The sequence below is a fragment of the Polyodon spathula genome, chromosome 3 (genome assembly GCF_017654505.1).
Source record: "Polyodon spathula isolate WHYD16114869_AA chromosome 3, ASM1765450v1, whole genome shotgun sequence".
Taxonomy (NCBI): domain Eukaryota; kingdom Metazoa; phylum Chordata; class Actinopteri; order Acipenseriformes; family Polyodontidae; genus Polyodon; species Polyodon spathula.
In genome coordinates, this window is record NC_054536.1 from 63,171,323 (window position 1) to 63,184,841 (window position 13,519).

A 13,519-nucleotide genomic window follows, 5' to 3' on the forward strand; every position below is an offset into this window, starting at 1 on the left:
AAAATTCCTAATTAAATCCATTTTGATTCCATGTTGTAACACAATAAAAAACCATGGGACGAGACAGATTTTCTAAGATCATGTGGTTTCTGTGATTTGACTTGAAGACAACCAGAAGCCAGCGTCTTCATAAGGACAAATGTCCCTTGGCATCGGACGTATGAAACCAGTTTATTCTCCACTACAAACCGGGAGAGAACATCATAGTTGACGAGCAACTTTCTGTCGGAGGCTCACCATGCAATCATTCTTTTTCTGTTACAAGCATCATCAAAAGGGTATGCATTCCCAGGTAAAAGAAAGGGAAAGTCAATGAGCCATTGAGGTCTGAGTGAAATCAAATGTTCCTGTAGATAACAACTTTTTGGATGATAGGACAAAATGGGTAAATGCTGTGACAGAGGCCAGTGTAGAGACTGAGGATAATGTGCTTAATACTGGTACCAAGTGGGTGATTTATTTTAAGTTACTAATTATGACTTTCTATGTGTTCTAGCTTTGTTGTTTGGTCCAGGACCATTGTCAACAATTTGGGCTCCTTATGCAGTGATAACTGTAACACCTTTTATAGCTGGGCGTTATTATCTTTTGCTTGGATGAGAGATGTCAAGGTGTATAAACAAAACGAAAAGCAAGAGCAAGCAGTTATGATGGTGTATCTGAACAATAACATACCCCAGAGCAGAATATAGGTGATGGATGTTCCGAAGATGGGCAAGATTGGGTCAAAGACCTGACAACCTAAGACAGGCCCGCATGTTTCTACTCAGAAATTGTGTGAACCTTTGTGATTTTGTACAAGGTTCAAGTGGGGGATTATGTAAGAATGCTATATAAAATAAATATTGATTGAAGAATGTTTTAAAGCTATTCCTAAGTACAATCATCATATGTGGGGTAATATATTGTGTGTAGGGTGTCTCTTATTGGGCTTTGCAGTCTTCTCACCCAAACTGTACGAGATAACATGTCTTATACAATAAAATACAACCTACTCACTATTAACTTAATAGAAGTCATTCCTTATTATAAGGGCACGTTGACAAATATGGCCCAAGTTACTGTTTCCCTCCCTTCACCTTAGCAGTGTCTTTAGGGTCAAAGAATGAAGTGGAAGGAGCTGTCTGGTTAAGAAGGATTTGAAGGGGAGACAGTTTCACTCTCCAGGTCAAATGACCAAGAAAGTGCAGGACTACATGGAAGTAAGGCTTGCAAAATGTATTTAACCTTGTAAAGCCCCAAATGGTAAACATGCATTGCTTTCAAACTGCATTTGAGAACCATAGAAATGAAGGTACACAATAGATAAAATAAATTGATTTATTTTGTTAACTACAGAGATACTGTAAAGGGAGACATGCTATATGTTTAGTTTGAAATGTATGTATGAATCACTAAACCATTATTATTATTATTATTATTATTATTATTATTATTATTATTATTATTATTATTATTATTATTATTATTATTATTATTTAGCAGACACCTGTATCCAAGGTGACTTACAGAGACTAGGGTGTGTGAACTACTCATCAGCTGCAGAGTCTCATACAATAAAGTCTCATCCGAAAGACACAGCACAAGGTTAAGTGACTTGCTCAGGGTAACACAAAGTGAGTGAGCTGGGATTTAAACCAGGGACCTTTCTTGTTACAAGCCATTTTCTTTAACCACTCAACCACAGGATTGAAATATAAAATAGACATAAAGAAAGAAAGAACACACATTAAGCAACATATTTTATTTTTTGCACATAATAAAAGTGCTTTATATTGGTGCTATCTATGTATTTTTTGGTTAAAAAAATAACAAAAATAATAATTAGACATGCTTATAGATTTTCTTTTCAATCAAGTTTCTTTTCTCATGTTATTATGTAATCAGCATTAGAAGAATGATCTGTTTGCACAGAACAACCATATTCCAACATCAAGTTCTACAACTACAAAATGGTATGTAAAGTAAACATCCAACATTTTATGGTGAGAAATTGGGCATTGCTTTGTGCAAGAGGAATTTAATTAAAACATTGGTCTGTTTACATTTATTATGTTGTTCTTTTTTGCATAATTGTAAAATGTTTGGATTGTGAACACTGACAAATTAAATATAACAATTTAAATTTCAATAAAAAGCTATTAACCAAAAACATAATTACATAAATATATTGGTACCCCATGTTCAACATTTTTACAACACAGGTTTGACACCCTTTTGTCAACTGATAATTTATCATTAGAATTGCATTTATCATTTCTATTACAAATACATAGACCCAGCGTCAATCTTCACATTTTGGTCAGTACAAAGCTTCATGTCATAAAACAGTTGCCAATGCACATTTTTTATATATATAAAAAAAGGAATGAAAATAGAAACTCTTTGGTGGTTAAGCAAAAATAAACAATATGCCAATAGAAACTGTAATACAACATATAAAAAAACAAATTATAAAATAATATAAACTACCTACAATAAGACCAATGTGTTGTAAAGTCCACCTTTGGCATTAATTATAAAAGCGTATTTAAAAAAAGGACTACTTATTTCAGCTTTTGTTGATAAATTATTTGAAGTGAGGACAAGTCTTCTCACGTTGCATCCCAGTCACCCACACAATACACATGACCACTGAGGTATATTTTAATTAACACTGTCAAGCATTATGCACGATTAAATAAACTTTTAAAAAGTGCATAGGCATTTAATACTCATACAAGATCCATGTTCATTTGGTGGTTTTTAAGATACACTCATGTCACACTTTGGCACATATGAACCGGATACAAAATATTCTTGATTAAGGCACAGCAGCAGTGATTCACGTCTCTTGGTGACATCACCACCTGTCACCTGATAGAGTTCGCTTTAGAAAAGTCTTTATAAAACTATATTGTATATTGTAAACATATTGAGGGAACATCAAACATCAAGCACCATGTCATACTGTTGTTCTTTTTTCCTCCGACCACACTTAGTGATAAGTACCACATACAAAGTCAAAAGCATGACCCAGTAGCATGCATATAATATTGCACCAATGATTAGGATAGTTTGTTCAGATTCTGAAAAGGGTTCTTTTGTTTCTTGGTATATTGTGTACAATACTCCACCGAATAGGATGGAAAACCACACAGATATTGGAATTAGTCCAATAAAATTAACTACGACAGTTTTTCGTCCTGATGTTCCCCACCCAGCTTTGTTTATCGTAGCTATGGCAAACATCTTGGCGGGAAGCAAGCTGGACATGTATAATACTGAGTAGAATGACATGAAGACCATGACAATGTTGCCACGGAGACAGCTAGCGAAGGAAGACTTGATGAGGCCCACAAGCTGCACTGTCAACAAAAACAAAAGAATATTCCATATCCTTCCACGGTAGAACAGCTGGATTACCGTGGCGATAAGGAAGAAAGGGAAAAAGCCGGTGATCACAGCTTCGTAGGTCATCCACAGGTGATGCTTATGGAACCACATTGCATTGTATAGCCATTCTCGGAAATAGGACTTGCTCCAACGAGTCTGCTGGTTCAGCCACCTCAGGTATCTAATTGGGGTTTCTGTAAGGCATTTGGATCTAGCTGTGTACTTGGTAGCATATCCAAGGCTCAGCACCCGGTTGGTAAGATGTCTGTCATCTCCAAAGCTACACTGGCTGCCCATAAACTCTTGGTTATACCAGTCCTCGATGAAGTCGTGCAGGAGGGAGTTCCTATACATCCCCAGAGGTCCGCTGATGCACTGCACACAGCCAAAGTACGACTGACAGGCTCTTTCTATGTTGAACGCCATCCAGTACCTAACACTGCTTAGGAAGGAAATCCACGATTCATACTTGTTCAGAATCTGAAATAAACAAAGGAAAGAAACAAATGTAAATCATTTTGTAATGGCTGTTGTTACAGCTCCTGTTAATGTATCCGTACGTGTCAACCTCCAAAAGGGAAGGAACAAATCTACTGTTGGCCATCATTCATGAGGAAACAACACTGTCATACTGTTGTCTGTGATTTTGAGAAATATAATATGTAAGCATCTCTTGGTTCCAGGTGAAATTGCTCTCCTACTACAAATGATCTTTAACATATACAACAAAAATACTGCAAAGTAGTACAGAGGGAGACTTTGAGTCTGACAGTATGTCAAGGCACACAGTAAAGTCCTTTGAAGCTGAGAGAGGAAGAGAGGATCACCTAAACTGCTGAAATCTGTGAGGTAAAATTAGTATAACAAGCAGCAGGGCCTAGATAGACTATAGTTTAACTGCTTTTAGTTAAAAGGGTACACCAGTATGTATTTCACTGACTAGTATTACATTTTCTATGTGCTATCTTACAAGTTTATTAACTACACAGTACTTGGTACAGTTAAACTTCATTTACCACAGAAGTTTAATTATACCGTAGTTGTTTTTCATAAGGTACCTTATATAGAAATACAGTATGTGTGACTGGAGAAAGAAAAGGGGTGCTCATACAAACTAAGGGTAGAAGTTCAAAAAGTATTTATAAGAAGCCAAAGATAAAGAAAAACAAAGCTGTTTTGGTTACCTGCACATCACCTCCGACCCCTCCCACCATTGGATCTTGTTCCAACACTTTCACCATTTCTACAGATGAAGCTGGGTCCAGCATGGTGTCTGAATCACAAACCTGCACAATTGTAACACAGATTCTGTTAGGATAACTGAAGAAGAAATAAGCCATGCAGCCTGCCTCATTTTACCTGGAAACATTAACCTTTACATCTCCTGGAATTATTTCCAGGAGAATTACTTCCTAGAGCGCTTATGAAGTCTACAATATGGTACAAATTTAGAATCTTTATAAGCGAAAGTAATTAGACTTTATGGGCAGTAACTTTCAAAGCAGGTAATAATGTCCAGCTTTTCTCAGAAATATAATTAGTTGAGTTCAAACCTGCTGTGTTCCGGGTGTAAATCTTAGCTTTGGCCAGTACAATGTCTTGTTGTAAGGTAACACTTAAGGAAAACCTTATTCATACAGCTCTGTTTTGTGTTGTAAAATAAGGCTTTGTGCATGTGCCTTGATTTGAAATTACTTTATTAGGTCGTTGGGATCAACAGAGCCCATGTACTGAGAATGTAGCCTATTACTCTTTATGGACATGATCCTGTGAAAAATTCTCTTCACTGCTTGTTTATGCAAGGGCGGGAAGGGCAATGTTTGATTCTTGCTCCAGCTCTGAAAGAACTTTTGTATTCTAAAGGAAACTGAGTTTTATGCTGTGGCCTCTTAGTTATGGATACTCTAGCAACATGATGCTGTTCCTGTGAGCAGGCTTCTTGTGCTGTAGCATTATAGAAAATTATGCATTATTTCATTCACATATCTATTTTTCATTAGTGTATTATGTACAGGTTCATAATGGTCTATATACAAGCATCATAATAGCTACCAATTGCACAAGACCTAACATTTAAAACTATTCTCTTTCAATATAATAGTGTAATTATACACAATTATATATAAATCTAACTACTGTAATATTTAGATTTCGTTTGGGCCCAGTTGTCATCTGATATTTCTCTCTAATTTAATAATAATTATACGATGCATTACTATTTCAGCTTAGTATTATTAGTAATATAAGCTACTTTACATTACTTGACAGACACTTTGAATACAATTGAAAACATGTCTGTCCATGTGATGCCATCCTCCTAATATTAATGTGATGTCAAGAAAAGAACTACCTTTCTGACAACTTCCCTACAGCTGTGTATTTTTTTACAGCTTCCTTACCTTTTTTATAATGTGTGCTATCATACCGACTGCTTCTTATTGCAATTACTCATTGTGTTAAGTAGCTTTGACAACACGAGTTTGGGTGCTTCTCTTGAGTTCTAGTTGCCTGCCATCGTCATATGTCATGCAGGCTAGATCATACAAAATAACTTTGAATGAGTAACAGCCTAGCACTACAAAAGGATATGTTGTACACAGTAGCTAATCACTAGATGGTCCTTACTTCTATAAAGGCATATTGGCTGATCTAGCTGATAAAACATATGTCTGTGGCAAGCAAGTAGAACTGGAGAGCAACACACATATTTCACAAGAAATTTAAAAAACACATGATTTGAGTAATTGCAATAAAAAACACTCAGAATGACTACAAACTATTTAACTTACTCTTTGAATATAGATTATCCAAGATTATTTATTTTCCAAAGACGACTCGTGCAGTGTACAGTGATTGATAGTAGTCTGTGGGATGCCCGGCTCAAGATCATCAGGCACATTAATCCCATTGGGCTCAAATGGATGTCAACTAGACACAACAATGGAGGGTTTTTAACAAAACAGCTCAACTCAGTCCTTTGTCTTTTTTAAAATGTGAATAGGAACATTGTCATTGTGGTACAGTAGAACCAATGCAGTCAGGTAAGGAGCGACACATTGCAAGTATAAGTGTGTCCTTTGTGATATCCTGCATCTAGCAGTATTCCACATGCATAGGTCTCTTGTCAAGTCCCATTCCACAGAACTGGGGATAAATATCCCTATGAATATATATATATATATATATATATATATATATATATATATATATATATATATATATATATATATATATATATATATATATATATATCAACATTTATCTTCATGGGATAACTGTCTGGCTCTGAGGGTCTGTTAAAAAAAGGACAGGGATTATAATATTTACACAGGGGGACTTTATGCAGTGCAGCCCAGTAAGGAGCAATGTTGTTAGAAGTAGAACTACTGTATAAGTTAAGGCCAAGCCATGTGAAATGACACAAGAGCTGCTTTGTGTATGGGGAATATTTGATTTGGCACTTATTTCTGCTGCTAAGACTTACCTGCACATAGTCAACACTTCTTCCAAGAGCTTTAAAGGCTGTGTACATTACTTCTCGCTTTCCACCCCACTTCTGCATGATGCAGACACACTTGTTGGACAAGACCATCCGGGTCACATGCTGCATGCTTTCTAAGTATGACTCATCGGTTTCATCCAGACCTTTGTGGTGAAAGTTACTTTTCCAGATGTAGGTAGCAGCCTTATCTCTCCCCATGACTTCCCCAAAGATGTCCATCATGTATATATCATCCTCGTTATTTCCGTCAATGACCATGATCACTTTTATCCCTGGGTAAGTCAGCCTTTTAACTGAAAGCAAACACTTTCGTAGGTAGTTAGGGTCTTCCTGGAAGGCAGCAATGCACAGAGCCAGTGTTTTGTTTAGTTTGATCGGTGTCTCTAGAGATCTTTTCATATTTTTATGCTCCAAAAATGCAAACAGGCTTTGGATTATGAGGTGCACAACCAAAATGGTACCATACAGCCCAAAAGAGAAATAGTAATTGTCAGTTTTGATGAACTGGTAGTTCATAATATAGGCAGCAGTGATTGCAAGTAGAAGAGAAACTCCAAACATCGTTGTCCCGAAGACACGGAGATAGGTAATAACCTTGTCACACCTCATCTGTTGGAACAAAAGTATAGGTGTTTATACAGTTCCAGTGAGGACATTTTTATTTCAAGTATCAGTATGTATGTATATGCAGAGTAAGAAGGGAGGTGTTTCAGATATTTGTGTTACTTACACAAATGTAAAGGACTCTTTTCTGACTAAATGTCTTAGGGTCCATGCTACTATACAATACACTATGACTAGTATTTTCACATTTATATTTCAACAGCATTATACTAATCATTACAACTTGCAGGCTTACAAAATTAAGAACCTCACGCGAAGGACTGTATGAAGTAAATTCCATTACTTTGTTACAGTAACTTTGGTTTTGTAGGACACTTCTCTATCCTAGTTACCTAATGACTAGACCTGGGTCATGGAATGGTACTAAATAAAGATATAGGACTGTAGTAATTAAACCATGCTTTTGTTTTCATGGTTTGCTTTCACCATCAAACCATTTTCTGTGACCATGGTTCACATATTTATTATAAAAGCCTTGTCTCCTCATCTGCTTGGCAAAACCATATGCGGAGCACCAGCCACCGACACCATTTGTTTACAGTGTCAGTACACATGCACAAGGAAATTAAATGCTGCTCTTTTTCCTTCTCTCCAGACCATCTGAGAGCCGCCCTGTCCACAAAAGTACCCTTCCTTAATAAAACCTGATTTCTGAGTGCTAAAGCAACAAGTTATATTACATTCGTGTCTATTGGGTAAAGGCTACATAGGTCTAAATGTCAATTCATTTTCAGATTGTCACCTCCAACAGGCTTTGTTGCCTTTCTTAGTCACAGAATGTATTTCAAGAGCAACACGTTGCTTCAGTTCAAGCAGTGCATTATTTATTTTGCTAATTTACTTTCTTCTTGAAATAGGTACTGTAACTGTTTTTGTACCTGTTCATGAAGAATTACAAGAAGAAGGTTAATTGCATTACCTGACGTGAACTTTTTTTTTAAAGTAGTTGAGAACTCAACAGCTGTATGCCACAATTTGATCTCAGGGTGATGCCTCTTCGTCACACTTTCCCCTTTAGGACCCCAGGCTCAATTCATTAAGAGTTTCCAAGCACCGCCCAAACTATTAGCACATAAGTAAGTGCGTCTGACAGCATATGGTTCTGATAAAAAAAGGTTGCAGCTACAATCACCATTTAATTGTCTTGTTTAAACTCACAATGTGCCTCCATATTTTATTTTATACTAAAAACAACTTATTGTTTGTAGAAATGTAGTGCATAAACTTAGTACACTTACTTTGAAGTACTCTAAAAGTGAATGTACTATGAATTGAATTGATTGCAGCACACCTCATGACTAAAATGCACTTACATTTTCCAATTGCTTTGAAACTCGAGACATATTACACAGATTAATCAAAAGTTAACAAGTACAAGTTAAGTCATACTTCCTATGCAAGACATAATATTGTAAATACAACCCTTTACTACCAGGTTTACGCACCAACTATATGTACATTTGAACGAGCCTTTGTTATAAAAAATATATTCTTGGTTTGTAACTGGAGGCTAACTCTGACATATCCTTTCAGGAACTACCTACAGCACGCTAATGATGCCCATATGTAAACATGTATTTGATCTTTCCTGAAGTTCACAGCAGCGACAAAGCTGAGCAGCTACATCTGTATATTATTTGTCAAACTTTACAACACAAAGAGCTACTTATACACCCCTGGTCACATGAAACAGCTCTGACGAGTAGCAGTTCATAGAGGGTGCAACTTTGTGAGTGGAGCCATACAGTAAGTAAAAAGTGTATTTCTCTAATATATATGTTTTTAAATTTGGGGTATTTTATTTCCTTTTTGCTAATTTGGCAAACCACTGTGGAAAAAAAAAGAAAAGAAAAAACACAGACACAGTGCAAGCTTCAACTACAAAATTCATTGCTCCATTATAGGTGGATCTATTGGCAGATCACAGTTCCCCAGGGATCTCCATTGGGCATGTTCACACACTGTATGAGGTAGGGTCTGTGCTCGATGTGAATGCTGATCCAAAGTCAGGGGCGTGCCTCTCTTCTGTCTCTTAAACTCAATCATCATTTCTATGCCTTCTAATTAGTTTATAATGCATCAAAAACATGGCTTGGCCATAGTTTATATTTCTCAGCTTTAATTATAAATCACTACCATATGTTCACATATAACAAACGTTATTATTTTTATGCTTCCTCCATTGGTTGCTGTTATAGTGCTGGTTTAACACATTGGAAAAGTGAGTACATGCACATTATCTTTCCATTTCGAAAATGGGCATTTAATAATAGCACCCAACCTATTTAGCTTTACTTTGAGTATTAGGTGTGACACAAAATAATCTTCTGAGGGTTATGAAACAGGCTCAATGTTAAAAACCACCAGCAAGTGTCAGAACATCACCTCCCGCCTTTATTTTGTAAACCGGACCAAGGCTTCTAATTCATATGAATTGAGGAACGGAATCAGCTGGTAATATTGTACTCTGCTGGAATTAAGGTCAAGCTTTCCTACTTTCAGTCCTCTAATGGCAGAATAAATCAGTATTCTGCAGCAACATCTCCATGTGACAAAATCAACACTTCACCATTTGTTCCTATTCTTTTCTCAAAAAGACCCCCACTCTCCCACCTTGGTGTACGTGACATTTGAACAATTACAAAAACAATTTAAAAATACCTCTTGAAAAAATATCATACAAATCTAATATCTACATTTTTTTTTTTTACAGCTGAAGACATGCCAGCTTCATTTACGAAAGGTATAATTTATAAAATGCACAAAGGTACCGTTGTTTTATGTTAAACTAATATGCACGTAACTTTCTGATAGTTTAGTTTACTTCATTCAGTGTAGTTGATGATTAGTTTATACAGACAAATTTATAACAATATATAATATATATATAATATATATATATATATATATTATATAGTATAGATATATATATATCATATATATATCCATATATATCATATTATCAGTTATAGCATAGTTCAGAATCCGTATGTAATGTACCTATAAAATCGTTACATACCTTGACAGCTTGATGACTGAAATGTCTTCCCGTTGGATGCAACTTCTATTGCCAACGGTGTAGATTCCTTGCAGTGCAGTCTGGCGAGGGTCCCTTTTCAAGTCGAGGATAAAGTTGGATTCCACTTCTCAAAGGCTTTTTTTTTTTTGGAGGCAGTTTAGTGAAAGCCCACAATAAGCTTCAGAAGGCAGTGCAATTTTCCGCGTTTTCTTTCAAATTAGTGTCTAAAAATATTCAAGTTTTTTTTTTTCATTTTTACAACAAAATAATGCTAGTTTCACTTTGATAACTAAATGATAAAGTTGTCGTTGTTATAAAATAGCAGTCAATATCCACAGGTAGGCTAACCACGAGTTTTGCGATCATACAGGTTATATCGTGAACTGCAAAACCAATTCACTTGTAAAACTTTTTCTGTGTCTGTAATTTCTTCCAGACGTCGAGTATGTACCTCCAGCAGCTCTAGCCTTTCCAAGCCAGGGAGTCTTTTAACCAGACAGATTTTTTGGAGGTTGTTTTAATAAGGGAGGCTGTTGGGGGGCAAGGAGGAGGGGACTCTTATAAAATGCAGCCCATTCAAACTTTTTTTTTACTTGTCTTGGCTGAGATGTACTCGATTTCTATCGAATTAAACAATTATAAAACACTGAGGAAGGGGCTGTGCTGCCTCAATCACACATCAGTTTACACATCAGTGTGTACAGCAAAGATGATTCATCCTCATAAATTATTTAATATAAAGGTACACACACACACACACACACATATATATTATATATATATATATATATATATATATATATATATATATATATATATATATATATATATATATATATATATATATATATATATTAAATTTAATATAAATTACGTTATGTATTTACGTTTTAAAATACATAAATGTATTTTTACATATAGATAAAAACATAATCCGTAGGCTACTTGAAATCCGATGATGAAAATCATTAACATAAAACCAAGTTATTAAAACATCTAGTACTTATAGTACAGATTATGTATGTATGTATTATTATTATTATTATAATAATAATAATAATAATATAATAATAATAATAATAATAATAATAATAATAATAATAATAATAATAATAACCCACATTTGTGAACATAATCCAGACCATATTGCGGGAATGTATTATCTTAAGAAATACTGTATGGTTTTATAATGTCATTAATGGTCAATAGCCATCTGCTTTTCTGTTCATATAATTTGGGCCACATACTGCAACGGTCCTTAAAACAATTTATTCAACAGAAAACCATTTAAGAACATTTTAGTGTTTGACCAGCAGGCAGCGCCTTTTAAATACTTTTAGAATTTCAAGCAGCAATCGAGCTTTGCATGAGCATATTGCAAAGCGGCCCACGGAGCAAGACCGCTGAGTTTTAAAAGTAGTCTACAATTATTAAGGAATATAATATTTTAAAAAGGGTTGAATAGCTGCAGAGATTGAAGCATTGTTTTAATTTACCTGATGTTTCTAAATAAACTAAATGTCACTTTTAAAATATTTGCATGACCTTATTGTATATGGTTCCAAATACGTAATGTACATGTTTACAGTAGCTCAAATTTAAGCGGGGGAAAAATCTGGGGAAATTAATTAGTTAAGGAAGTCGTTGAAAGTCGTTAGTTATACAGTAGACACTAATACATCTGCAAAAATGCACTTTTATTGAGTTTAATTTAATACATTTACACATATTTAATACAACTACCTGTAGATGAAAACTATAGGAACGTTTAAATCGGGAGAAACTTACAACGGGAGAGGCACGAAGCTAATATAAATATAGGTAGTGTGTGGTTTCAGAGTGTGTGCTGGTTGCTTTTGGTAATAAAATATCCCGCGTCTCTCTGTAGTCGGGGCTCTGATATGCTACATTATGTGTGTCGCATACTCTGAAACAAGATACTTCCTGAGTGACTATGGAACATGGGGATGCTTCGTAATAGTGAAGGAGTGAAAACATTACTTAAGCTTTTTTTTTTTTTTTTTTTTTTTAGAAATGTATGCTTTAAGGAAGTTTCCATTTCTCAAAATACATTATGAATTATTATTATATACGTGAGAGGTAAGTGTCACAGCCCTGGTGCTTTCAGGTACTGCAGTTTTTATGGGAGAATTAAACACAAGGCACTATATTTTACCTTGTAGCTTACTATGAGCTGGGCTATATATAATTTGGAGATTGTGTATTGAGACTTAAAATGCACAAAGACCCAGCAAACTCAAACACATGCCATTTGTTTTGAACGTAAACAAACTGGTATCTTATTTATAAAATCCAATTATCATGCCCCTCATCATGCTAAGAAAGCAAAGCAAAACAAACAAAACCCTTTAGAAGTCAAATTAGTTTTTTGGGGTTCAACGTGTCCTCAGTGAACATCATATAACCACCACACAATTCAACACAACCAACACCTTTGCAGACAGTCCCAAATCAGAAGCCCTTTGAGACTGAGCAGCTTCGTCATATTCCCGAGAGGCTAACCCCTCCAGGGCAGCCCTGTGGAGAAGCTCCTGTGGATAAACAGAGAAGAGTTTGCCCTTTAGTGTTGCAAACTCACCCCCTTTCTTAAGCATCGGTTTTGCATAAAATTAACCCTACTAAATCATTCTTAGTTGTGTTACTTTTTGTTTTGTTTTGTTTCAAAACTCCCACCAATTGTATATTTTATTTGTAAATCTTTTATTTTTTTATTTTTATTTTTTTTTAAGTCTTGAGTTGAAGTTTAACTAATACAGTAGGTAACAAAATGTAGTGGTGTAAATTAACACCTTCCCTCTGTAAATTCACATGAAAAAAATCAATACACAATGATGTAACCAAGTCTTAGTCACACATATTTTGCATTTTGCAGAGGCAGCTATTGTTACTGTAATGTAACAAATGCATTCTGACCACTGCCTAACAGAAACATAACACTAATCTTCCCCTTTATAAATGCGTTAACCAATACTTCAAAA

At 35.3% G+C, this 13,519-nt stretch overlaps 1 protein-coding gene across 1 annotated transcript; it reads right to left on the reverse strand.

Moving 5' to 3' along the window:
* Positions 1-2,094: 2,094 nt before the first annotated feature.
* On the reverse strand, positions 2,095-10,992 carry LOC121313294 (hyaluronan synthase 2). Its single transcript, XM_041245677.1, has 4 exons — positions 10,521-10,992; positions 6,860-7,486; positions 4,560-4,661; positions 2,095-3,855 (listed from the first exon to the last, which is right to left on the reverse strand). Exons 2-4 carry the CDS (start codon positions 7,484-7,486, stop codon positions 2,926-2,928), a joined length of 1,659 nt encoding a protein of 552 aa, XP_041101611.1. The 5' UTR covers positions 10,521-10,992; the 3' UTR covers positions 2,095-2,925.
* Positions 10,993-13,519: the final 2,527 nt, after the last annotated feature.

Excerpts from the sequence above, each read along its gene's own strand:
- LOC121313294 (XM_041245677.1), bottom strand. The coding sequence starts at position 7,486 with ATGAGGTGTGACAAGGTTATTACCTATCTCCGTGTCTTCGGGACAACG. Across the intron at positions 4,662-6,859 it reads GAAGTGTTGACTATGTGCAG|GTTTGTGATTCAGACACCAT; the intron begins GTAAGTCTTAGC and ends ACAATTGTGCAG. Across the intron at positions 3,856-4,559 it reads GGGTCGGAGGTGATGTGCAG|ATTCTGAACAAGTATGAATC; the intron begins GTAACCAAAACA and ends TGTTTATTTCAG.